The sequence below is a fragment of the Pelodiscus sinensis genome, chromosome 1, assembly GCF_052426305.1.
Source record: "Pelodiscus sinensis isolate ZL-2025 chromosome 1, ASM5242630v1, whole genome shotgun sequence".
NCBI classification, from domain to species: Eukaryota; Metazoa; Chordata; order Testudines; family Trionychidae; genus Pelodiscus; species Pelodiscus sinensis.
This window is the reverse complement of record NC_143052.1, coordinates 125667051-125694042: the sequence shown is the minus strand read 5'-3', so window position 1 is coordinate 125694042 and position 26992 is coordinate 125667051. Positions and strand designations below refer to the sequence as shown.

At 44.8% G+C, this 26992-nt stretch overlaps 1 protein-coding gene across 2 annotated transcripts in view; it reads left to right on the top strand.

The window, feature by feature from the left end:
* The window catches only part of SMC1B (structural maintenance of chromosomes 1B), a 99979-nt gene extending 75250 nt beyond the window's left edge, over positions 1-24729 (top strand). The window contains exons 19-25 of one of the 2 annotated variants that reach the window (XM_075899976.2): positions 11827-11925; positions 12449-12605; positions 14768-14922; positions 21455-21606; positions 21839-21908; positions 23952-24062; positions 24384-24729. In XM_075899976.2, the coding sequence (XP_075756091.1) occupies positions 11827-11925; positions 12449-12605; positions 14768-14922; positions 21455-21606; positions 21839-21908; positions 23952-24062; positions 24384-24491 (852 nt within the window). In that variant the 3' untranslated portion in view covers positions 24492-24729. Of the gene's footprint in view, positions 1-11826; positions 11926-12448; positions 12606-14767; positions 14923-21454; positions 21607-21838; positions 21909-23951; positions 24063-24380 lie in introns of both variants that reach the window. The other variant, XM_075899966.2, reaches the window with a different exon arrangement.
* Positions 24730-26992: the final 2263 nt, after the last annotated feature.

Here is a 26992-nt window from a genome sequence, read left to right as displayed (position 1 = left end):
TAATTCCAGCGCTAAACAAGGCAGACTGGTTTTCAGTCTTCGACCTACAAGTCTTCTACTTCCATGTTATTATCCACCCATCTCACAGACGATTCCTCTGTTTTTCTATAGCATGAGAAGATTTTCAGTACGGAGTTCTACCATTTGGCCTCTTCTCCACGGTATTTTTGAAGAACCTGGCAGTTGTGGCTGGATACCTACGTTGTCAGGGAATGATGATCTTCCCCAATCTCAATGACTGCCTTATAAAAGATTCATCTTGAGCAGAGACTCTCTACATGATATCTACAACCAGAGACTTATTCGGTTCCCTTAGTCTCATCAGTGACCAAAAGTCCAACCTTCTGTACATATCTACAACCACTCAGTCCTTTGAATTTATTGGTGCTTGCCTACTGCCAACACACAGATTCTGGACAATAGAGGACTTGGTTGCTATAATTACCGGAAGTCCTTCGTGACAGTTCTGTCATGCTTACAACTGATGGCTCATATGACTGCTACGACATACATAGAACAGCTTGCTCAGTTACATCTCTGCTGCTTCCAGTACTGGCTGGTGTTGGTCTATGCTCCTCTGAAACATTTGTCCACAAACAAGTCTGTCCCCCTCCATGCATCATAACCTTTTTCAAATGGTGGACCATTCCGACCAATGTGTTCTCAGGGGTTCCATTTCAGCATGAACAACCATCGGTGCAGATCACAACCAGCACCTGCATGATCGAGTGGAGTGCTCACCTTGATGGTCTTTTTACACAGGGGAAGTGGTCTAACTACGGAACATCTCTGCACATAAACCTCCTAGAGCTCCGTACAGTTGCTAGTGCTTGCAAACACTTCCCATTACAATAGCCAATTCTATGGTTAGGGTACTGACAGAAAACAAAAACTCTGTGCTATATTAACCGTCAAGGTGGGGTTCGATCCCTTTTGTTAAGCACCAAAGCAATCCATCTCAGGCATTGGTGCATCGCCAACAGTATCTCCCTGACAGCGTTGTACCTGCCCGCAATCAACAACACCATGACAGACCTCTTAAGCAGGATGTTCAACATAGACCACAAATGGGAAGTAGATTGACAGATACCCCCCGTTTTGAAATATGGGCATGAGTATCCCCAGATTGATCTTTTCACTTCTCGCACCAACTCAAATGCTCAGAGTTCTGTTCCAAAGCAGGTCTAGGATGCAGCTCTCTAGGAGATGCTTTCCTGATATCCTGGAAACCTGTTTTATGCCTTCCCTTCCTCCCCTACTCCCCCCGATCCCTCTTCTCCCTAGTGTCATCAACAGTATCAAAAGGGATTATGCCCAAGTAATTCTCATAACTCCCTCCTGGTCCAGACAGACCTGGTTTCCCTGTTTCTTTTGGATGTCTCTTCAACCTCCCTGTCCCCTTCCCTGCTGACCAGACCTACTGATCCAGAATGGAGGCACCCTGCTATACTCCCATCCCCAAATGCTGCGTCTGATAGCGTGGGTCCTCTATGATTCCAGGACTCAGAAGTGTTCTGCTCAGAGTAAGCAAGTTCTCCTGCGCAGCAGACGCAGTACCACACGTGCTACTTGCTTCCATAATGGACACGTTTTTCACAGTGGTGCATGCAGAAGTCTGCTGACCCACACAACTCCACTCCTCGTGATCCTGGACTACATCCTTGATATAAAGCAATCAAACTTATCCTTATCTTCCCTTTGAGTCCACCTTGCTGACGGCACTGTATTTCATCCCCTGGTGGATGGGCAGTCAGTATTTGTTCACCCCATCACTAGACAATTTCTCAAAGGTCTCCAAACCTAATCCCACCTCGTTGACTTCCACTATCATTATGGAGTTTGGAATTGGTGTTGGATACGTTGTCTTGATCTCCATTCAAACTGTTAGTGACATGCTCATTGTCTCTCATGACCTCTCAAGTGGCCTTTCTTTTAGCAATAACATCTGCTCACAGGATCAGCAACCTTACAGCCCTCACAGAATCACCACCGTACACAGTTTTTACTAACAACAGTGTTACGTTACACTCCCATCTGTCCTTTTTACCAAAGGTGTGTTCAGACTTCATATCAATAAACTGATCATTTTACCTACCTTCTATCCAAAATCGCACTCATCCATACAGAAAGCTCTCCTACTCCTTAGACACCAGGAGGGCTCTCCCCTTTTATATTGACTGCATGAGACCCTTCCGTAACTTGCTCTGCAGTCTCTGTCACTACTGCAGAGCAATGCAACGGAAGTACACTTTCATCACAATGCATATCTAACATCATAGTCTCCTGTATCACACAGTGCTACACTCGGTATCATAAGCCTCTTTCTGCTCAGCCCCAGGCACGCTCCACCACCAGCTACGTCCACGGCCTTCCTGAGAGAAGTTTAACTCCGAGACATTTGCCATGCGGTCACAAGGTCATTGGACCATATCTTTATGAAACATTACGCCGTACTCCAGCATCTTTCCAACGATGCCACAGTAGCCGCTGCAGTGCTTTCTACTGTTAACAAGGGGTGACTCTGAAGCCTGTCATCCTTGCTTCAGCAGATCACTGCTGTGATGTCACCCACGGGGACATCCCTCAAAGAAGAAAAGGTTACTCACCTTCCACAGTAACGACGGTTCTTCAAGATGTGTGTCCCCATGGGTGCTCCACTGCCCTCCCTCCTCCCTACTTCTTTGTGCGATTTCTCTTGTTTCCTCTTTTTCAGACACTCAGGTGTCTGAGGAACTGAGGAGGGGTCAGGCTGTGTGCATGAATCAAAGAGTGCGAACAGCATGAGGTGCCTAGAGTGCATGTGTGGCCCAACCAGCTGCTGCTACGGAAAACTCCAATCTGCAGCACTTGGACAACCCAACACCTACAGTGGAGCACCCACAGGGGGACACAGCTCAAAGACCTATTGTTACTGCACAAGGTGAGTAACCTCCTTTTCTTCTTCGAGCAGTGTCCCGTGGGTGCTCCACTATAGGTGTCGGGCTTGTCCCGGCGCCGCAGATCGGAGAATTTTCATAGCCGTAGTCCGCCGGACCGCGCATGCGCGAAGCGCGGCTCGTGCTCTTTCGCGCCGTTTGTGTTCGCGCGGTCCAGCTCCCGCCAGTTCCTCCTGACCGTCCTCGGCCGCGGACGGAATACTGTTTTCTCCTCAGACTCTGTCAGGCTGAGAGAGAGAGAGAACTTTTAGGATTTAGTAAGATTAGTTCATAGTTAGTTCTTTCCAGTTATATAGTGACATGAATTTTAGTCGTAGTCGTTAGTTTAAAAAAAAATTATTTTCTTCAGAAGTTACCTGTAAATAGTTTCTACTGTAGAAAGTTTTCTTCTTTACCCCGTCAGAAGAAGACAGAGGTGACCATGCCGGGTTCTCCCGGTTTTAAAAAGTGCAGCTCATGCCGCGAAGCAATGCCTGCCTCCGATGGTCACGCTCTGCATCCGCTGTTTGGGTGAGGGGAACATACCCCAGAAGTGCCCTCATTGTTCCAAGCTTACCGCGAGAGTGAAGAAGGACAGGGACATGAGGCTCAAAATGCTCTTCTTTGATAGGGCATTACAGCCACAAGAGGGAGCAAATCCCGGATCCCTCCCTGCTCCTTCAGCTGAGCCGTCCCCAAAGAAGGCGAAGAAAAGACCATCGCCTTCTCGTTCCCTTCCCCCGATGCTTGTTAGCGTGGGGGACAAACCTGGCACCTCGGGTGTGCATGGCTCTAAGGCGAAGCCCAGCCGTAGTACCTCGGCGCCGCAGCCCGCAACTATTCAGGCGCCTAATTCATCGTCGGCACCGAAGCTGTTCCCGGCATCGACGTCACATGTGGCACCGAGAACACCCGCTGCGCTGCCAACGGCGGCACCACAAGCAGCCCCGACGCAGATCACTCCTACGGCACCGATTCCCACCTCGGCACCGAAGGAACCTCTAGCACCGAGCGAGTCGCCGGCACTGCGTCGGGCCCCCCGCCCCCTCCCCCCGGCACCGTCAGATGCTCGGGCACCGTGCACTTCGCCGGCACCGAGTAACTCGCCGGCGCTGAGCGACTCTTCGGTGCGGGAACTCACTCTGGCTCGGGAGTCTGTTCTCCCACAACGTTCTCCGCCTTCTGACATGGCACCGTCGGCACCGATGGAAGGAAATGTGCAGCCTGCATGACCTTCTGCGGGACAAACTGCGTCATCCACGCACCGAACATCGAGGAGAATCATTACACCTTCTCCCTCACCAGAAAACATCCAATTTTCACCTGATCCGCCTTCTCCTTCATCAGGACTCTCTCCCCAATCTATTAGACACTCGCAGAGGGTTTACCATTCTCCACGTGTCTCGCCAAGACGCCGTTATCACCGGTCACCTCCACTGACCCCAAGATCCAGAGAACGATCTCGATCTCCCCGGTCTCCATCATGCTCCGGGCACTATGGGTATTATACCTCTCACAGATCCCATTACTATTCTAGATTTCCGCACCGCTCCTCATATTATCATAAGTCACCGGAACACCGTTATTATAGGCACTACTCCCCGTCTCGACATTCCTCGGTGTCCTACTCTCCTCATCATTCACACACACCACCCAGCAGGGACTGTCAATCTTTACCAGCAACAGCCAGACCACCAACTCCATCAGGTATCCTGCCGCCCCAACCACCTGCGCCTCAGGTACTCCTACAACATACCACTAAGGATGAGTCTCAACATCAGTCTCCTACCGACCAATCCTCTTCCTCTCCGGATGATGCTGTATTTCACGAAGGCACATCTCCGTCGGATGACCTTCGTCAGTTTCAAGACCTTTTCAGAAGAGTGGCGGTATCACAAAAAGTACAGCTTGCGGAAGTTCAGCAGAAATCCCACCACTTGCTTAGAAACCTTCATCCTTCACAACAGGTGAAGGTGGCTCTCCCATTGGATGATGCCATCCTGGAGATTGTTGATGACATATGGCAGCTGCCGGCTTCTGCACCGGCCACCAACAAAAAGGCAGACAAAAAAATATTACGTTCTGACGAAAGGGATGGAGTTTCTTTTCTCTCATCCTCCACCAAATTCTCTGGTCGCCGATGCGGCCCAACAAAGAACGAGGGGCCTGCAGCAAAGACCGAGTGTCCCGAACAGGGACATGAAACAGCTAGACCTCTACTTGTCTGCTACCCTTTCACTCCGGATGGCAAATTATGCGGTGCTATTAGCTAACCATAGCTTTGATAACTATGCCAAACTAGCGCCCCTACTGGACCATCTACCTGAGGGCAAAAGGGAGGTCCTTAAAGCGGTGGTCCACGAGGGCTATACAGCTTCCAGAACAGCTCTTCACATAGCTCTGGACATGGCTGATACAGCAGCGCGTACCACAGCTACATTCGTGGTCATGCGCAGGGCCTCGTTGCTACACCAGGCGGCAGTTCCTAAAGACCTTCTGACCAAAGTCCAAGACCTATCCTTTGACAGACAGAATCTCTTTTCTGACAAAACTGATCAGGTGCTTCATTTGGGTAAAGACTCTAGAACCACACTCAAGACTCTGGGCATGTATACTCCTTCCTTCCGTCGGAAAAGGTATACTCCATATCAGAGACAGAGATCGTTCGCCTTTCAGCCATCCCAATACAGACAGCAGGACCAGCAACGCAACCGGCAGCGACAGCAGAAAAGAAGACCTCAGCCAAAAACATCTGGCCGTCTAAATGCCAAGCAACAAGTTTGACATCCCAGCCGAGGGACTGTGCACCATTCCACTGAACACCCATCCCAAACTTCTACAGGCATTATTCCACCGCCTGAGACCTTTCGAACACCGATGTTCTCACATCACCACCGACAGATGGGTACTGCAAACAATCACATTAGGGCATACCATTCCATTCACCACTCTACCCCCACCCAATCCCCCCCGTCCCATCCCTTTTCAGGGACCCATCTCACGAGCCTCTCTTACGACAAGAGGTCGATTACCTCCTCGCCATCGGAGCAATAGAAATAGTACCAAAACAGTTCCAGGGACGGGGGTTCTATTCTCGATATTTCCTAACAGAGGAAAAAATCAGGGGGATGGAGACCGATCCTCGACCTCAGAGGATTAAACCGGTACCTCCGGAGGTACCGCTTCAGAATGGTTACCCTAGCCACTATCATTCCAGCACTTCACAGCAAAGATTGGTTCACGCCCCTCGATTTACAGGACGCCTACTTTTATGTAGCGATACACCTGGCTCACAGACGATTTCTACGTTTTCAACTAGGAGCAGGCCATTTCCAATACAGGGTCCTGCCCTTCGGTCTCTCGTCAGCTCCCAGGGTTTTCTCCAAGACGCTGGCAGTGGTAACAGCGTATCTACGACATCTAGGCGTAATAATATTCCCCTACCTAGACGACTGCCTAATCAAGGCGCCTTCAGCGGCGGAGGCTCTGCGCGTGACACGCCTCACGAAAACAGTTTTCGAAACCTTGGGCCTGATCATCAACATTCCAAAATCGGCCATGATGCCACAACAATCAATACAATTTATAGGCGCACAACTCGATTCAACCACTGCTCGTGCTCTATTGCCAATAACCAGATTTCAAGCAATGCAAGACCTTATACAGGCCATCACCACCAGTCCCAGATCCTCGGTCCTACAATGTCTCCGGCTTATGGGACACATGGCAGCCACGACATACGTCACCGAGCATGCAAGACTACACTTCCGTTGCCTTCAGCACTGGATAGCTACGGTTTATACTCCAAGTGTTCGAGATGTCCACAAACGGGTATCAATCCCCATGCACGTCACAAATTCTCTAACTTGGTGGACAGTCCCCAAGAATCTGATGTCGGGTGTGCCATTTCATCGCCAACACCTGACAAAACAGCTGACCACCGACGCATCCTTAATAGGCTGGGGCGCACACCTGGAACACAATCAGGTACAAGGGCTTTGGTCCCCAGAGGAGTCGATGATGCATATCAATCTCCTAGAATTACGAGCGGTGCGCAATGCCTGTTGTCACTTTCTCCCAAAGATTTGTGCCCAAACTATCCGAATTTTTACCGACAACATGACGACAGTATACTATATAAACAGGTAGGGCGGGGCCCGATCCCTGTCACTCTGCGCCGGGGCAATTGCCTTATGGAATTGGTGCATCGACCACAAAATCTCCCTGGTTGCAGAATACTTACCTGGTCAGCAGAACTCTATAGCCGATGCACTAAGCAGACATTTTTCCCTGAAGCACGAATGGGAGCTTCACCGGAAGTCCTCTTAACCATATTCTGCTCCTGGGGATTCCCAACAGTGGACCTATTTGCGACCCGCATGAACGCCAAATACCCCCAATACTGTTCAAGGGCAGGAATAGGTTGGAACTCCAAGGGAGACGCCTTCCTATGCAATTGGAGTCATCAACTGCTGTATGTGTTCCCTCCCACACCTCTAATCCTCAGAGTACTAGAAAAGATACTGATGGACAAAGCCACTGTAATCCTGATAGCTCCTTTTTGGCCAAGACAAACGTGGTTTCCTTACCTCCATCATATGTCAGCGCGCCGTCCATTCCCAAGATGCGAGACCTCCTTGTCCAGAACAGGCAGTGCCTCTTCCATCCCCAGATCGATCTTCTGGCACTGACGGCATGGTTCCTAGTTAGTTCCAACAAACAGAAATGATCTGTTCGCAAGAGGTCAAACACATTCTTTTACATAGCAGGAAATTATCCACGAGATCCACCTACCTTCACAAATGGGCACGATTTTCCGCATGGTGCGCGTCGGCATCCCTGAATCCTTACTCTGCGCCCATCCACCATATTCTGGACTACCTCGTGCACCTCAAGAGCTCTTCTCTCAGCTGCGCCTCTATTAGAGTGCACGTCGCTGCAATCACTGCTTTGCACCACACTGTGGATGGTTACTCAGTTTTCTCTCACCCGACAATGCGATGTTTCATGAAAGGGTTACATAATCTCTTTCTGCACCGAACACAACCAACGCAACCATGGGACCTAGAGCTCGTTCTTAATACGTTAACTCAAAAACCCTTTGAGCCCTTGGCCACATGTGACTTGCGCACTCTCACAATGAAAGTTATCTTTCTCACGGCTATAACCTCTGCAACACGGGTTGGTGAGCTGGCTGCCCTATCGGCCTTACCCCCATACACTCTGTTTACTGTTCAAGGAGTCATTTTACGTCCTCAACCCACTTTCCTTCCGAAAGTGAATTCAAAATTTCACATCAATGAGCCGATATTGCTTCCCACTTTCTACCCAAAGCCCCACATCTCGGCAGAACAAGCTTGGCTACACACTTTGGATGCCAGACGTGCCCTAGCTTTCTACATAGACAGAACCAGGTCCATCAGGAAGACAAACAATCTGTTCGTGTCTACAGCCGATCGTTCTAAGGGTCAACAGTTGTCAGCACAACGCATTTCATCAATCATAGTGAACTGCATAAAGGAATGCTATACCCTACGTAGTAGACCGCTGCTACAGAATCCAACGGCGCATTCCACGCATGCAGTCGCTACATCAGCTGCATTCTTGAGGGGCGTACCTCTAAAAGACATTTGTAGGGCTGCTACATGGTCGTCAAATTTCACCTTTGCCAAGCACTATGCCATTCCCAACCTCCACCTTCCAGAAGGAGCAGTGGCAACAGCGGTGCTGTCCACATCAGCAGCATGATAGTTCCGAACCCCCCTCCTTTTAGGGGCTACTGCTGCAAATTCACCTATAGTGGAGCACCCACGGGACTCTGCTCGAAGAAGAAGAGGAAGTTACTCACCCTGTGCAGTAACGATGGCTCTTCGAGATGCGTGTCCCGTGGGTGCTCCACGACCCACCCTCCTCCCCTTTTCGGAATTTCTATTTGTCTTTCAGACCAAGAGGATCAAGAGGAACTGGTGGGAGCCGGACCGCGCGAACACAAACGGCACGAAAGAGCACGAGCTGCGCTTCGCGCATGCGCGGTCCGGCGGACTGCGGCTACGAAAATTCTCCGATCTGCGGCGCCGGGACAAGCCCGACACCTATAGTGGAGCACCCATGGGACACGCATCTCGAAGAACCATCGTTACTGCACAGGGTGAGTAACTTCCTCTTATCTAAATTAGGGCTGTCAAGCGATTAAAAAATTTAATCACGATTAATCGCATGCGTCTCCCCTTTGAAACGCTGCAGCGACGTTTCAATGGGGCAAAGCTGCATGGAGCCTGGGATCAGCTGGAGTCCTCATCTGACCCTGGGTTCCATGCAGCTCTGCGTCTTGGAAGCGCCGTGGTGGTGTTTGCAAGGAGCAGAGCATTAGGAGCCTGGGATCAGATGGGGACTCTAGCTGATCCCTGGCTCCATGGTGCAAAGCTCCTTTGAAGTGCTGCTCTGGCATTTCAAAGGGACTTTGCAACAGTGGACCTGGGGATCAGCTGGGGATTCCAGCTGATCCCCAGGGCAGCGCAGCATTAACGCCTGTGATTAACGCATTAATCCTGTCCTGGGTTAATCGCGTCTTGGGTTCATTGCAGGTGTTAACGCAGGTCAGTTGATAGCCCTAATCTAAATCTGAGCCTACTTTTCCCAGAAGATATAGAAATTGAGTCAAATAAATTAGAGTTGGAATATACTCTTAGAACTTTCTATGACCCTTTCAAGTCTTCTGACTTTCATAGTGGGCAGGGTCAGTGAGAGCATTTAGGGAACCTAGAGCAAAATCTGAAACTGAGGACTCTCTACCTTTACCAAAAAAATATGGCAGGGGGCGGGGATGAGTGTTGAAGAGAGACCTCATTCTGCAGTGGCAGCTCCTGTCCTCTGAGAGGGCTTACAAACTTATAGTGAAACTACGTGTGTCAGATTGCAAAGCTACTCAGTTTTAGGGGACCCCCTCAAATGGGTGCTCCAGGGCAAACTGCCTTTCTGCTCCCTCTGCTGGGTGACTGTGTCGTGTGGTTCGGCTTATTTTAGATCCAAAGGAAACCAGTACACTTCAGGGCTACTTAGCCACTTTCTTATTTATTTCAAGCTTTAAGCAGTTAATACAGTTACAAACCTTAAGAACAATTACTATACAATTTAAACCTTAAATACTATACTTTCTAAAGCAAATGATACAGCACAAAGCAATGCAAAAGCAGTTACTAAAAGATCTACTATACACATTAATAAACCCTAATTCACTTACACTTCACCCGTATGCTACCTACAGTGCCAGGCAGGAGGTCGTGGTTCCATCTTTTCTCACCCATAGGAACGGTGACATAGCCGGTGTGAAGGGCCTAATCACTCCTAGTTACCTGGAGCAGGACGTGTGGGTCAATCCTTCCCATTCCTTCCCACCGATTGTTCTTACTAAACCCAATTTATAGCAGAGAGAAACTTGGTCATTCTAATAATATTTACAAATTGATTACATATTGTGTAGGATATGTAAAATGCCCAGTGCCCCTTTGGGTACATCGTGCTACTCAGGATGTTACTGCTATGTGCGCAGTTAACAGTTTCATGGCTGCATCTGTACTTTTTGCTTATCAGAAACAAGTACAAGGCTGCTTGTCCTGTGTTCTTGATGTAGTCTCACATACCAGGCTTAATCTGCATTGTTATGCAAAACATTTCCTGACTCTCATAGTTTTCTTTATTAACCCAGCCTTGCCTGCATGCTTTGTTAAACCAGATTTGAGACAGGCCAGAAATCCACACTTTGGACAAGGCAGACATCACCAGGTATTGCCAAGGCAGGGTAATGCAGGGTCCCCTACCATGTGCCAGCAAGATTGCCTCTGTTCCTCCTCTTCCAAGTGTTCTGAATGGTAAAAACTCTGCCTTAATCCAGAAGTGAAAGTAAGTGGATGTGCCTTGTGCGCAGCTATGGCAAGAGCTGGCTGAGCTACAGCAAATACCAACAGGGAGCTATTTAAAGAGCTGGCAGAGACCCGGGTTGCTATATCTGTACGAAATTTTAAGTTACTTTCACTGCTGCCTTTATCATTTGTCTCAGTGAGGCGAGTGCAAGGAAGCAAAGAAGCTCCCTGAACCCAATCTTGGGAAAGCTTCTATGGTTGAAGATAGGTGCAAATGTGTGGGAGAGGAGGAAGAAAGAACAAGGGGACAGGGGCATTCAGTGGAGAGAGGGGACTGGAGGGTACTCATAGGAGGACTAGATCAGAGGAAAAGAGATGGTATATAGTGAGAGGAGGCTAAGGCTGTCATGGAATAGGAACAACATGGAGAATTTGGAGTGGGGATTAGGAATGTGTGTCTGATGTGTGAACTATAGGAAGGAAGGTGGCTCCCCTGAAAAGAATGGAAACAAGAAGTGAGGGGCTGAGACTACCACAGGAATGGAGCAGGTTATTGTGGTCCCAGATTTGCAGTGAGTAAGAGTCCTCTGCTTGTACTCATTGCCAGCAGCCTAAGAGAAAAGGTATATTTTTTTTTCATTTTTTCTAAGGATAGTTGTGTGTGAGGAATGTTTTTTATTGACTAATATTCCCAGGAATCTTTTTTGAAAGGGGATTTAAAAACTCCCTAGAAAGCCCATTCTGACAGACCAAATGGAGTTAGTATTCTAAATGCACTCTGTACAAATCCATTTCTTCATTCATATTAACCACACAACTGAAATTATTGGATTTTTCAAAGGTCAGAAAAAGACAGCATTTTCAGTTAATGCCTCCTGCTGATCAACTAGTACATCATAACTTTTGATTACAAAAGCGTATTATATAAATTAGGAGAGGAACAGTTGCTCTGTTTTTATCCTTTATTCCATGTCATGTAGACTTTATGTTCTTTTTCACAATTGAAAGATCACTATATTTCTGAACTGAAAAGCTCTCCCTCTTTGTTATAGCTGGGAACTGAAGCAGAAAGCACTGAAGCTACAGCAGATATCTATGAAAGAGAAAGAGCCATTCATATAGACTACAGCAGTCTAATAGATGATCTAAAGGTAAATCAATGTATTTTCTAGTGCTAATGATGTGTTCATGCATTCTTCAGCAAAATCTTAATGTTCTTAGCTAAAAACCGATAAGCTTGAGATATGACAGTAGCCGTTTTGTGTAAGATATCCTGATTCTTTTTTAATATTAGCATACATGCATTTTATCTATCAGAATATTCTACTTAGCTATTCTATAAAGTTTTGTAAACTGCAAATCTAATAGAAGAAGAACATAATTTGGATTTTCCTTCATACTAATACATTCATGGGGCCCAGCAGTACAGTGTGTTTCAAAATACCAGGTTCGAAGGAGTTGGTCATACTTATTTTTAAATGTTAAGATTATTCCTAACTACAACCAAGCTCTGTTCAGCTGCTATTTCTGCTTATCATGTCCTGATGTAAGTGACTATGATATGTCCCTCTGTTATGAAATAGTTTGTAAGGGTATTGTACCCTCTTGTCTGGGAGCCTGCTGATTCTATTGGCAGCTAAACCTTTTTCATGATTTTTTTTGTCTTCTGCTTAGGACCTGCAGTCAGATAAAGAGATCGAGGCTCATCTGACACAACTGCAGCAGCAAGTAATAGCCAAAGAAAATGTTATATTCAAAACATCAGCACCAAACCTGAGAGCACTGGAGAAATTGCAGACTGCTAAGGACAAATTCGAAGAATCAGTAAATGGTAATACTGAATCTTCCTTATTATTAACCATTTCTATGAATTAGGGATGTCAGCAGCTAGCTAACCAGCCAGTTAACTGCAGTTCACCCCTCCCCATGTGCACTGCATTTTCAACTCGGACCAGTAGGCTAGTCTGAGTTTTCAGTGAAGAGCAAGCAGAGGCCACCTGCCAGCCTGTGCTGCTGCCTCTGATACAGAGGTAGCAGTGGGAGGCGGCAGGCGGGAGCTGATCCATGTGGAGAGCTGATTTAAAAACTGTTTCCAACCCGCTGTCCCTGTCCGCAGGGGACCCAAGCTCCCCATGGACAGAAGCTTCTCGGGGGGATGCTGGAGCAGCCTTTGTCCGCAGGGGGCTGAGGGCCTCTCGCAGACAGGGGCTGCTGCCACCTTGCACTGCTGCTTCTGTAACGGAGGCAGCGGCCTGGTGCAGCAAGCGGGATCTGGTCTGCGCAGGGTGACAGTTCTTAAACTGGCTCCCCTCACGGACTAGGTCCTGCCTGCTAACTCACACTACCTTTGATGTGCTGTGCCTGCCTCAGTAAAGGGAGCATTTTAGTAACTGTGTAACTGCTAAGAATTGTTGCAGCTATGCAGTTACTACAATAAATGATTTCTAACATCCCTACTATGAACAGAAAGTTTTCTGTCCTGTATAATCCTTTTGCTGAAACTGGTCCTATTTGTTTTTTACTCCGTTAACGAATGAGTATTTCCTTTTGTGTTTTGTGTCAGAGACTTACTGCTACAGGCCCTGTCTTTTTTCTTAGTTATTTTTATAGTGTCATTGTATATTAATAACTTTATTTATAACATTTTAGCATCTTAGTCCAAATTGTTTATTTAAAAAATTGTGTTCTGTCATTAATTTTGATGGTATCTTCACAAAAAATATCTTTGTATATTCCTTGACAAAAGATTTATTGTATTTCATAGATGACTGATTTACTAAAAACTTTCTGCTAATTTCATTAGAAGCTATCCATTGTGGCAGGATCAGGCCAGGGAGCTGCTGCAGAGAGGGGGAAAAAGGCAGCCCAAAAAGAGTAAAAAAAAAAACCCTTGTAATTAGAAGCAGAGGGCTGCTGCCTGATTAGATGCAGCTGTGGCGGGAGCTGGATCAGGCAGATGGGGCCAGCTGACTTCTCGGTTGAGAGCCTTTAAAAGCCTCAGCAGCTGGAAGCTGGGGAGAGTGAGAGAATGGAAGGGAGGTGGTAGAGAGATAGGGTGCAAAAAGTTAGAGAACATTCCACAACAGCATAAAGCAGAAGCAGCTAGAGAGGGAGTCTGAGGAGACGTGGCTGGGCTTCCTACCACAGAGACCTGCTGCAAACCCCAAACTCTGGGGTTAGGAGCGAGAGGCCTGCCCAGTGGTGGCCTGGGTAAGAGGAGCCCTTGCTACACCATGTATGAATGCCATACCTTTTCTGGTACTTAAACATGAACATTACTGAAAAATTAATGGTGTGTAAGTATCACACTATTGAGAGTAAATGGAATTCTACTGCCATACCAAAATATAACCTTATAAACTGTTACAGAGTTCACATAATCAAAATATACAACTGTGAACAACCTATATTTGGGCAGAGTTCGTCTCTTCAGTCTGGTCTTGTGTAGAGAAAACTGGAAAAATCTGAACAACTTTTCTCACTTCTCAGTCTGCGTAGCTGAGCTCTAGGAGCAAATTTAAGACATTGTATGTTGCGCATATAAACACTTAGGCCAGGTCAACACTATGTGAGAGAGTCTACCTAAGATGCACAACTCCAGCTGTGTAAACAGCGTGATTGGAGTTGATGTACCTTAAGTTGAATTTCTGCAGCGTACCCACTACAGGAGATTGATGGGAGAAACCCTCCTATCAACATCCCTTACTCCTCGCAACCCCATGGAGTACTGGGCTTGGTGGGGGCACCATCAGCAGTTGATTTAGTGGGTCCTTTCTAGACATGCTAAATTGAACCCCAAAATATGAATCTCCAGAGCCCTGATCTCATGGAAAGTAAAGACTAGTCTTTAAACTGTTTTCCTATTGTTACAAATTTCTCTAGTTAAAATGCTTGTTAGCTGAGTGATGGATTACTAAGAAAATTACACTATTTTTAAGCTTATTATTGAGCACTTTCTGCAAATCTTAAGTTCATTCAATTATTCTTTCATAGCTTTTGAGGCCAGCAGAAGGGAAGCCAAGATATGTAGACAAGAATTTGAACAGATGAAAAAAAGAAGATTTGAGCGTTTCAGCCAGTGTTTTGAGCATGTCTCGGTAGCTATTGATCAGATTTACAAGAAACTCTGCAGAAACAGTAGTGCTCAGGTGTGTAATGTTTTCAAGTACTTGGTTTGAAAAAAAGTTTACTGGGTTAATCTTCTTCAGTTTGTAATTGGAATCATAATACCAAAAGTTTTATTAACTAGAACAGTAGCATTTGTTCTTTTTTTTTCTTTTTTTAAACTCTCCAGAGGTGTGCTATAATTTCAATCTTGGATATGAAATTTACGCAGACTGACTAGAAGATAAAGATCATTAGGGGAATCACAGTTATGTGAAGTGAGGAAAAGATAGTATGTACCATTCTATGCTTGGCTGCAGCTTTCATTTGTGCAAGAGAAGAATGAATTAATGTGTTCACTTCTGGGGAGTTTGTTTATTTGATTTTAGATTTCTGGAATATCATGCAGGATGAGTAAAGTGTATTCACAACTTCTTTATTTTTTGAAAGGAAATATTATTGGTACACAGGTCTAATGCAGTCATCCAAAACATTCAAGTATCTATATAACCAGTTAACAAGAGTGTACTAGATATCTGGACTCTACCATTTTTGTTTTAACGTTCCCTACGCTTCTATAAATAAATGAAATAAAAATCACTTTTGTACGTACATAGATGTTGCCGGACCAGAGAATCCCATTAGAGGGCCAGCAGCAGGGAGTCCTACGGGGCCAGCAAGGCAGTGGGCTGCCCTCAGCGAGTTGCTAGCGGGGACTCCTTGGCTGGGTTGGGGCCCACGGTGCATGGCTACCCAGCAGGGTCTGCAGGACAGCAGGGCTAGCAGCAAGTGGGGAGCCATTCTGGAGACTAGCAGGCTGAGTCAGGGCTGGGAGGGGGCCATAAGTGTCCTCCCCTGGCCAGCAAAAACCCTTTTCTGGGACTGGGCAGGTAGGTCAAACCTGAATGTTGATGAAGAACTGTAGAACAATTGATTTTCCATGTTTAACCCCTTACCAGTCATTTAGCATGTGTGTGTGCACGCACGCACGCACACACTATAGGGTTGCCAGATGCTTTCAGCAAAAATCCTGGACACTCTTGACATTACATCACAATCTACAATACATCTTACTTAGAAAATATTGGATGTTTCTATTTTCTCATTTATATTTTCTCAATTTGTTTCCTGAACAGAAAGCTCAAATACTGGACTGTCCAGTTCAAAATTGGACACCTGGCAACCCTACACACACACTGCTGCCTCTGTATCCGAGGTAGTGGAGGCAGGGGGCGGCAGGGAAGCAGGAACAGGTATGAGTGGGGAGCCAGCTTTTTAACAGGCTCTCTGCATGTGCCAGCTTCTGCAGAGTGACTTCCCCATCCCTATTGCCTCCTGTCCCTGTTGCAGCAATGTGGGAGGCAGGCAGGAGTCTGTGTTTGTCGGGGAGCCAGCTTAAAAGCTGGCCCTTTACACATATCAGTTCCCACAGCACTGCCTCTCTCCCTCACCCGCACTTCTGCTTCTGTATCGGAGACAACAGTGTAGGGTGGGCAGGCAAGAGCCAGTGCACATGGGGAGCTGCCTGACCCCCACTGCCTCCTACATAGGCGGCAGCAGTAGCATCAGCAGGAAGGGAGGGGGCAGGTGGCCGACTTAATTTATAGTCTCCTATATCAGGGGTTCCCAAACTTTTTGACACGGGGACCAGTAAATCCATTCATGAGCTTTTGGAGGACCGGTAACATTAATTTGCATATTCATTAAGCAAATGATTAATATGCAAATAAGTTGTTTCTTATCCTCCCAAAGCCCCCAATGCCCGCTTTAGCAAAGCTTTTGATACTGTCACACACAATATTCTTGCCAGCAAGTTAAGGGAATATTGATTGGATAAATGGACTGTAAGATGGATAGAAAGTTCTCAAACTTTTTATTTTAGTTGGAACCCGTTTTTGTACTGTTTTTTGCAGCCCAAAAATATAAACGCATATTTTAAAAAAAAAAACATGAAAAACTAATACATTTCCACTGTTTCACCTGGCTGCATCCTCCGCCCAGCCCGGGCCAGGGCTTGGGGGACTTGGCACTACACGGGCACTCCGGGAGGCGGGAACAGGAGCAGATTGGAAGTAGGGTATCTGGCTAGGAGGGAGGGTGCAAGGAGGGAACTTGGGTCAGAGGTGGACCTCCCCGGTCTGGCACCCTCTGGACCTGACTGGTCCAAGATGAGGGATTTTTTGGACCAGGGGAGGTCATTTCAGGGCTCCTGGTTCCCTCCACCCCACTAGACTTCTTTGCACCTCCCTCCCCTGCAACCCAACTGAGCTGCCCACCCCCGCTGGTTCCCTGCACCTCCCCCCAAAAACATCCCCCACAATCCAAGGAAGTGAAGCAACAGTTCCCTGCAGCCCCTCACAGCCCAGCTGAGCTGCCCTTCTGTTTCCTATGCCTTCCCACATCCATCTCAGCCCAGTTGAGCCCCGCACTGGTTCCCTGCATGCCTCCCCCACCGCACAGCTGAGGCCCATTTCCCTGCCCCTCCCCCCAAGCCCAGCAGAACTGCTGAGCCCAGTGCTGATTTCCTGCCCCTTCCTCCCTTTCCTTGAGTCTAGCCCTGGGTTCCCAGCACCTCCCTCCTCCTGCAGCCAAACTGAGCTCTGAGCTCTGCACCTCTTTACTCTCGGAGCCCAGCCCACCCAGCAGCCCGCCCCCCACTCCTGCAGCCCAGCACCTCATACCTCTTCACTCTCGAGCCCCGCTGAGCTCCATTTCCCTGCACCTCCCTGCAAACTGCACAGACATGCTGAGCCCAGCACTGATTCCCTGCCCTTCCATCCCTCCCCTTGAGTCCAGCGCTGGATCTCGCTCCTCCTGCAGCCTGGGTGAGCCCAGAGCCTCGTACCGCCCTGTCCCCATTCCCCGTCGCTATGCCTCTGCTGGGAGCCCGAAACATCCAGCTGCATCCTCCGCCCAGCCCAGCCCAGGGCTTGGGGGACCCAGCACTGCATGGGTGCTTCGGGAGCTCAGAACACTCTGGAAGCCATGCTGAGGCCTGGTATTTTTTTCTTGCGGACCGGTACCCGGCCGCGGCCCATAGTTTGGGAAACAGTCTTATATAGTTTAGTTTTGTTAGAAATGTTACAGCTATTTAATAAGATTTTACTCTGTTTAAAAAAAAATTAGTGCAAGGCAAATTAGAAGTATGGCAGATGTTGTGGGTAAATGAACCAAAATATCAGGTATGTATTTATTTCCTGCATGCCTTTATAGTTTAACTGGGCTGGCAAAGTTTAAGGGAAACACATGTATTAAAAGCAAGTAACACTGGTGTGAGAGCCACAGAATTCCCTGGCAAGTTACTGAATAGTCTCTAAATACACGTATGGGCTCCTAATGATTAATTAAATTATTTATGTGTTTGGAGCTATTAAATAATGGAGTTGGGAGAATTAAATCCCTCTTCAGTATACAGAAAAGAATGTATTTCCTCATTTCCTGTCAGTGTTTCTAAAAAACAGAGCTGATACATGTATAATCTGACAAAAATACAAGGATATCTGTCATAGCAGATGGGTGCTATGTTCTCAAGTTAATGATCTCCCTCTGGTTAGAAACAAATAGAGAGTTTACAGTAAATATTGAATTCCTCTCTGGTCTGTAGATCTTCAGTGTAAGTCTTTCCTAGCTGAAGCTGTAGGAGATAGAATCAAAGCATACTGAATAGCTGGGAGATTATGCCCCCTACTCCCACCTTCTGGAGACCCCCCTCAGTTTTTTGCCTCTTGTAGCTTCCAGTGAGTCTGTCGTGTTAAGCGCCTTTTCAAGAGACAGCATTAAGAAAACAAATCTGAAGAAGCAAATTGTCTTGTGTTTGACATGGGCTTTGAGGAGAGTGGAGAAAGGACAAACTACTCAGGTTAATTACGGGCTAGGGAGATGGAAGAGAGAGGCCCACAAGGGACCAAGGCTGTGTTCCTTCTACTCTGTATTTCTGCCAGATGATGCAGAAGGAGAAGTTTGTATCTTACACACTCCAGCTGTCTCATCCACAGGGTCAGAAAGGTTTTGCTTTGTCTGCCTTATCCCAACTCAGGAGCTAGTTATGCATCAGCAGGAAGTCTGACAGGTAGGCTGAAGGATAGCATAAACATGAAGAGAGCGCCCTTCAGCAACCAGAGGCAATTAAATTACATCAGGGTAGTAGCCTGGTTCAAGGGAGCCATAAGTGATACCAGCTGAATCTGCCATTGGCAGACCATGGACTAGATGAAAAGGACATTTTGTGTGTATGCCCTCCTTCATTGCATTCTGATCAGTCTGCGCACACACACACATCCCTCCCATCCTTCATGCATTTCAGTCTCCTTTCCTTAGTCATAGGGGAAATCCAGAATTCTGTATGGAAAGGAGAAGAAAGGAATCTCCCTCAGGAAGAAATGACCTCTTAAGCTATAGAACTCTTGGATTTAGCATGAAAAACACCTTTGCTATAGAGGCTGCCATCTTGTGAGCCCCAGGGAACAGCTGTCATGTCTCTTATAGAGATTTTGTTTTTACTTAAATGGGCAAATAAAAAGACATGCCTATTAGAGGAAGAATTTTGCAGAACTCTACATCTCAGGATCCCAGTCTCAACTCTCCTAAGCAGTAAAACTGAAGGAGAAAAAGGTTCAAGAAGCCACTTTTAACTTAAAAGAAAAATGGCCTGTTTTTCTGTGGACACCAGTTCCTCTGACTTATTACCAGAGTTAATGGCTCTTTTGCCAAGATTTTACATGTGGAAAGAAAGAGCAGAATAAAAGGAGTATAATTGTTTACATCTGGTTCTCTTTATCCTATGCTCCACCTCTTCCAATTAATTTTAATTCTGAGCATTGTCAAAAAAAAAAATCTAGAAAATCTGTTCAACCTAAGTCCAATAGAGGAAAGGTAGGATCATTTTCTCAGAGCCAGAGTTGCAGGATGAAGTGACTCAAAAAGATATTTTGCCAATTGAATTATTTGAGATGAAGTTAGAAAAGCTAATTAGATACTTGGGTAGTTGGATGAGCTAGTGAGAAAAGAATTTGAGGTGGAAGAAGAGAGGACTGGTTCAGAGAGGATATGGCGGGGGGGGGGTGAGGGGTTCTTTTCAATTCAAAATATGAATCAAGTTTCCCTTGATATCTTTTGCAGAAAAGTAATTAACACTTAGGCTACATCTACCCTGTAGCATTTTTGTGGAAGAGGAAATGCAAATGAAGTACTCATTAGCATTTATTGCACTTTCATTTGCATAGTCTCTTCCAGTCCATTTTGCGGAAAATGCAGTGTAGGTGGGACCATTTTGCACACAAAAAAAAAACTTTTGTGCAAGATCGCTTGTCCCTCAGAAAAGCAGATATATATAGAGTCTTGCTCAAAAGGATTTTTTGCCTCATGTACACTGCAGCTTTTTTCCACAAAAACCTCTTCTGCAAAACTTAACCAAAGAGACTATGCAAATGAGAGCGCAAGAAATGCTAGTGATGCCATGCCATAATGTATGTCAAAAAACCCGCCATGATGCAATTATGCAAAAGAAGCACGGGAAATTCAAATCCTGGCTTCATTTGCCATGGCAATATGTCTAATTTACATCCCTCTTTCGAAAGAGGGATGTAGGTTAGACTTACCCCTAGAGAGAACTGCCAGTTGTTTTGAACAGCTGGCGGTTCCCTCTAGGCTTCGTGTATCACTGGCAGGGGGAGACTTGGTGTGCTCCTCCCGCCCCCAAGCAAATCAGTGTCTTGCTCCCTGTCAAGGACATGTGTGACGGCGCGTTGGGGGTTCCCCGTCTCCTGCACCCCGAAATGGCACAAACAGACTGCACCAGCCAGTGGAATTGAGGGTGGTTTATTGCTCCTCCAGCACAGCGCAGCACAGATGTAATCTGGTTACAGGAACTGGGCTAGGATGCCTCAGGCCCCCTTGAGATGGGGGAGACTGGGCCCCTAAACTCCAGCCCCTTCCCCTAGGTTCTCCTCCATGCCCTCCGACAGCCAGCAACCCACTCACTAACTTCCAGCCCTGCCCCCCAGCCAGGGCAGCATCCACCTTCCTTTGTTCCTCTCCATGGGGGGTGTCTGGCCACTGGTTCAACAAGTTTGGCATTACCTCTGCCTAGTGAGGTTTTCCCTGCTGGGTCTTGCTCCAGACAGCAGGGGTCACCACAGCCCAGCAAGTACCCCCACTACGTCACAGCATGCCATGCCGAGAGGAAACCACCAGCTGTTTTGAACAGCTGGTGGTTCCCTCTGGTGCCACATACCCCTGGCAAGTAGAATTAAATAAACAGTGAAAAGTAAATTGAGACTTTTAAAATGTGTCTTTAATAATTTGAAATTATATTGGTAACACAAATAAGGAACAGTTGAAAATATGAATGATACATTAATTCTTTGATTATGATTTGTCATTTCCCAAAGGTTCCACAAGATAAGATTTTTCTGGAACCAAATTTTTAGCAGTTTCTCTGAAATATAAATATAGCTCTTTACTAAAAATCTGCCAAAATGTCAATTTTAAACTTTAAAATATAAACAATAACAACCCTAAGTTAAACACTTCATGTGTTTTCAGTATTAACTGAATATTGGGGCATATGTGTTTCAGGCATTTCTTAGTCCTGAGAACCCTGAGGAACCATATTTAGAAGGAATTAGCTATAATTGCGTGGCTCCTGGAAAACGCTTTATGCCCATGGACAACTTATCAGGAGGTGAAAAATCTGTGGCAGCACTGGCTCTTGTATTTGCTATACACAGGTAATAGGATGAAATAAATTGTACATCTTTATACTATATTGAACATCAGTGGTGTAGAAACAAATGTAGTATATTTTCATGAATGCAGTTTCATCATGTATGTCATGTCTAAAAATTTATTTTACATTCATGCCAAGAACAGAACAGCACTTTTAGTCAAAATTTTATGGGACAAGCTAAAACAAAAAATACTATTATAGCTATATAAAAGTAATTGTCTCTTATTTTTAAGTTTCCGTCCTGCCCCTTTCTTTATTTTGGATGAAGTTGATGCTGCACTGGATAACTCAAACATTGGCAAAGTAAGTTGTTCCTTCTATTCTGAAAGTAATTTGTAGATAATTTAATGACATAACAGTATCCCTTTGCAGAAGGTTGGTGTTTAAGAAGGCTGGGACAGAGAGACTAGGTCAGTTATTCTCCATTGGCATATAAGAAGAGATGTAAAAATATTAACTGGTTAGCATTAGGCCAGCCCAGTGGGAGTGGCATCCCCAGCAGTCCAGCCATTTAAACAATTAACTTTTTAAAATATTTACATCCCTAATATCAAAACAGACTATATGAGGGATAAATTTGAGTGATGGTTTCTGTGTGGATTCCACATACTGATGGGCATGAGCACATTGGAACTGTCGGGATTTTGGATGTCCTGGACTGACAATCTAAAAATCATCAGAGCAGTGTATTAGCTCTGTCGGCATATACGTATTGGCCATCAGCACATTTCATCTGCTGATAGACACTTACTTTGAACTTTCCCATACAGTCACCATCCACGTCTTATCAGAGTTAGGGAAGTGTAAATGTGCACACAGTTAACCAATGACATTTTCAGCAGTCACATGTTTACCTAAATAAACACATTTTAACATCTCTCATAAGGGTATGGTTCTGAGTCTTCTCTCCAGTGAAAAAATCTGTATCCGTCTGCAACTTTGAGTTTTGGTGGATTGACTCTTACCAAATAACCATTTGTGCCCGGACATCCTGCTCTGTTATCTCTCTAAGGGTATATCTACACTACAGGGAACTTGAGGAATGTCCACACCGCAATTGCTTTCTTCTGAAAGTAAATTGAAAGAACCGCTGTCTTTCAAAAAAGCACATCATTTTTTCAATGCACTTGTGTGTGGATACTGTCTTTTGGAAGACGTTTTTTCAGAAGATCGCTTCCGAAAAAGCTTCTTCTAAAAGAAGCCTGCAGTCTAGATGTAGCCTAAGAAGGTAACAAAAGAGTCGAGGGACTCTACGCATGCTTGAGGCTGACCCTTCCTATTTCCTTTCCACAAGGATTAGGTATCCATGAGACAACCATCTGAAACTCCACATCAATTATAGTCTATACCTGTGTTTTACCGTAAACATACAAGGTACAGTGATGTAATCTCTTTTATTGGACCAGCTTCTATTGATTATAGACACAAGCTTTTGAATTACAACAAAGCTCTTCCCTTAGACATGGGAGAGCTTGGGGTAACTCTCACAAGCTTGTCTCCCCAACAGAAGTTGGTCCAGTAAGAAACATTACCTCAACCACCTTGTCTCTCTAATGTTTGGAAATAGAAAATATATGCTTAATAAACTTACTGCATGTATTTGTTCTGCATATGAAATAGTACAGTACTTACTGGTATCCAAAAGAGTTTGGGGAAGATCTGGTTGGTTAGTGGCAATACTAGAGGGCTTTAAACTGACAATTAACCATAAATAATACTAACTCTTCCTTATAAAAATTATAGCTTCAGAATGGATTATAGTCAGTCAACTTGAAAATTAATCAGGTTTTAAAATCTCCAGTTCAAAATTTCAACCACTGTGCCATCTTTGACAAAGCAGATAAAAATGTACTCAAAAGCATGATTAAAGAATGCTTCTTTTAATTTTCATTTAGGATTTTATCTTCTGTTGTGGCATGGTATCTTCATTCACCTTAAATAATAAATTCAACCCTATGCAGTAACATTTTACAGCTAATGAAAAACATTTTCTGCTACATAGGACAGCACCATAATATGCATCACATTATGTAAGTGGTAACAAGCTGTAAAATGTAAAGCTTGTACATGGAAATCCACCTAACTTAATGCCTTACATTAACTTTAGAAATACGACATTTCTGAAGTGGATTGTTTTTCTTTTACATTTTTTAAAAGGCCAAACTTGGCAACTACTGGGAACCTACACTGTATACAGTATATTTCTTGGCCAGTTGTATTTTGCCCTTTAACCCATTTTACAAATGAATTCTCTCTGCTGAGTAACTTTTTCTATTGTTCCCCAATTATATGAAATTTAAATCTGACCGAACTTACTTAGGCTAAAATCTGTGACTTTCTTCAAAGGTATCAAGCTTCATCAAAGAGCAGGCCCAGGAACAGTGTCAGATGATCGTTATTTCTCTAAAGGAGGAGTTTTATTCCAGAGCAGATGCATTAATTGGCGTCTGTCCAGAGGTACAAATCTTATTTTTGTTGTCATTTCATTCAAATTAATTACATATTAAAATTAAACAGTTTTAAAAATTCCAGCTACAGCCAATTATATCTTTAAAAGTGACCCCCTGCCCTTAATAATCCTTTTTTAAAAGTCTCACTAGAGCTGGGTGGTTCAAATGCAGTTTGCTATTTAGAAGCACTCGTTGGAAGTGTTTAATAAGCATTGCAGAAAAACCTATGTATAGTTAAGTAGTCATTTTGGTGACTGCATCATCTTATCAGTAATGCTTATTTTTAATGTATATGATTGTACACTGATTTAGTTCTTCCTTTCAGCAGGATGATTACATGTTTAGTCATGTACTGACTTTGGATCTTACTGTGTATCCAGACACCGATGACAGTGAACGAAAAGAGAAGCACAAATACAGTTCCACATTAGAATAAAACATGAAAGTTTCAGGGTCATCTGTGAATAACAAAAGTATGATTTCTACAGCTACCTTAATGGCAAGTTTGTAAGCTTTTTGAATATTGCTTTAAAATATATTCTTATACTTGAATGCGCCAGACTGCTATGTTAAATTAATGACTGTTGTAAAAAAAATCCAAACCTCATCTGTTAAAAGTAACTGTTCAATGTTAAAATGAGAATTAAAATGTTGGAAAAAAATCTTGAAACTTACAGCATTTTCTTTTTTTCCTCAAAGGTTCTCAGTACGAAGTTTCAGATGTATTTATATTTAACCTAGCCACAGGTTCTAGTAGCTTAACTTTTAAAATGATACATGTATTCAGCTATCATTAGGGAAGGTGATGTTATTTTCTGTTTCCAAAACTTGTAAAAGACCAACTTCATATTTTTCCTGAAATAAAATCCAGAGCTTCCTAGTGCCATGTTCTGTGATGTCTAGAAACTGATGAGAGGCTAACCCTATATTAAATGGTCATGTTCACTGTTCATTGCCAAGCTACAAAGATGTATAATTTCCCCTCCCCTAATCAAAACTGTTCCTTGGACAGATTGCAGATAAAATATTAGTCGTAACACTTTATGGCCAGGTTGTGATTCTCTTCCTCACACTGAATATTTCCAGCCATAAATAGTCCTTTTGCAGTTAATGGGGACTATTGGTGGAATAAGGGCATTGCAGTCTGATCCTTTATTTTTGGGTAAGGAGCATGAAACTACTAGGCTGTCTATACATTGGCATGATCGTGCGCAAATACTCTAACGCAAAAGTTCTTACATTAAAGTATTTGCGCAAGAGAGCGTCTACACGGGCATATGCTTTTGTGCAAGAGCATCCGTGCCAGTGTAGACGTTCTCTTGCACAAGAAAGCTCCGATGGCCATTTTAGCCATCGGGCTTTCTTTCCCAAGAAATTCATGTTGCCTGGCTACACTGGCCTCTTGAGCAAGAACAGTTGCACAAGAGGGTGTATTCCTGAGTGGGAGCATCATAGTTCTTGCGCAAGAAGCACTAATTTTACACATTAGAAAGTCAGTGTTCTTGCGCAAGAACTCCCCGCCAGTGTAGACAGGCAGCATGTTTTTGCGCAAAAGCGGCTGCTTTGGCACAAGATCATGCCAGTGTAGAGACAGCCCTGGATTCTAATAGAGCAGGTTTAAACAGACCAGTATTCATGATTAGTATAAACTGCATGACTATTTCTAGTTCTTGGGCTAATACACTTTCATGACCATTTCATAAAGCTGAATTAGTATGAGTAGCTACAGTATCAAAGTTAATAGCTCTTATGTGGTAGCCCTTCAATGGAAGAAATGCAGCTAAAACTGCAGTAATATCCTTAGCTCTAGAATGCCAGACATTTTTGGCGTCTTGTGAACATACTCCTATTACAACACTGCACTAAAAATGTGGGAATCCAAGTATTTATAATAAATAAATGCTCAACTGTGTGGTTTCATTATACTTTTAAGTTGGTTGTAATGTATTAAACACCCTGACCTCATTGTCACTCCTGCCTCATTTTACCTAAATATAGACTTTAATCTGTATGCAAGAATGAATAGAACAAAACATGGGCTTGAACCAGGCTTAGCAACAGTAGGTACTACATATTAGGATTTCCATACCAGTTTGTAATGATGAAATTCTTTGATATATAGGCATACTAGAACTCCTGCTTTTTCGGACAGTTAGGTCTAATTGTAATTATAGCCCTAAAACATGCTCTGAAATATGGACAACTGTTCAGAAGCAGATACTGAAAACTCATTAGCTGTTATTTGCAACATACCTAATTCTGTTTTTTAAACTGTGAAGCGTAATGGCCAGTTAAGTGATTATTAGCAGTGCCCAAATCAGTGAGAATGCAGTTTTTAAATTCTACACACAGCTTTGCTATTGCACCAAACCTGCTCTTAAGTAAAGGCCAATAATTGAGTCAAACTGACCAGTGCTATTTTGCAAAATACACAAAGGCTGTAACTACACAACCATTTTAAAGTTCATTTTACCGGATTCATAAATCCATTTGTATGTCCACATACCAGCTTCCCACACACATACACCACAATCATATCTGGACCTATATACATCTTAATTACTTTTCTGAGCTTTAATCAGGATTAAAGCATCTAGATCCGTGGTCACCAACCAGTAGATCGCGAGCTACCGGCAGATCTTGGAGGCTCTAAGAGTAGCTCTTGAGCCCTCTCTGAACTGTGCGCCTGCGCAGTATATTTACATTGGATTTCCTCATTTGAGGAGCAGCTACTCACCGAGCAACACCACAGGTGAGTAGCTGTGAGGAATGATGGGAGCTGGGCGGTCAGGAGGGCTGAAACACCCTAACCAGCTGACTGTGGCTTTCAGCTGAAAGAGGCTGCCCCGTGCTCCAGCTGATCAACGGCTTCCCCTCTGCGCCTGCCCATGTGGAGCTTGGTGGCACACTGGCTGAGCACCATGGCCAGCTGGCTGG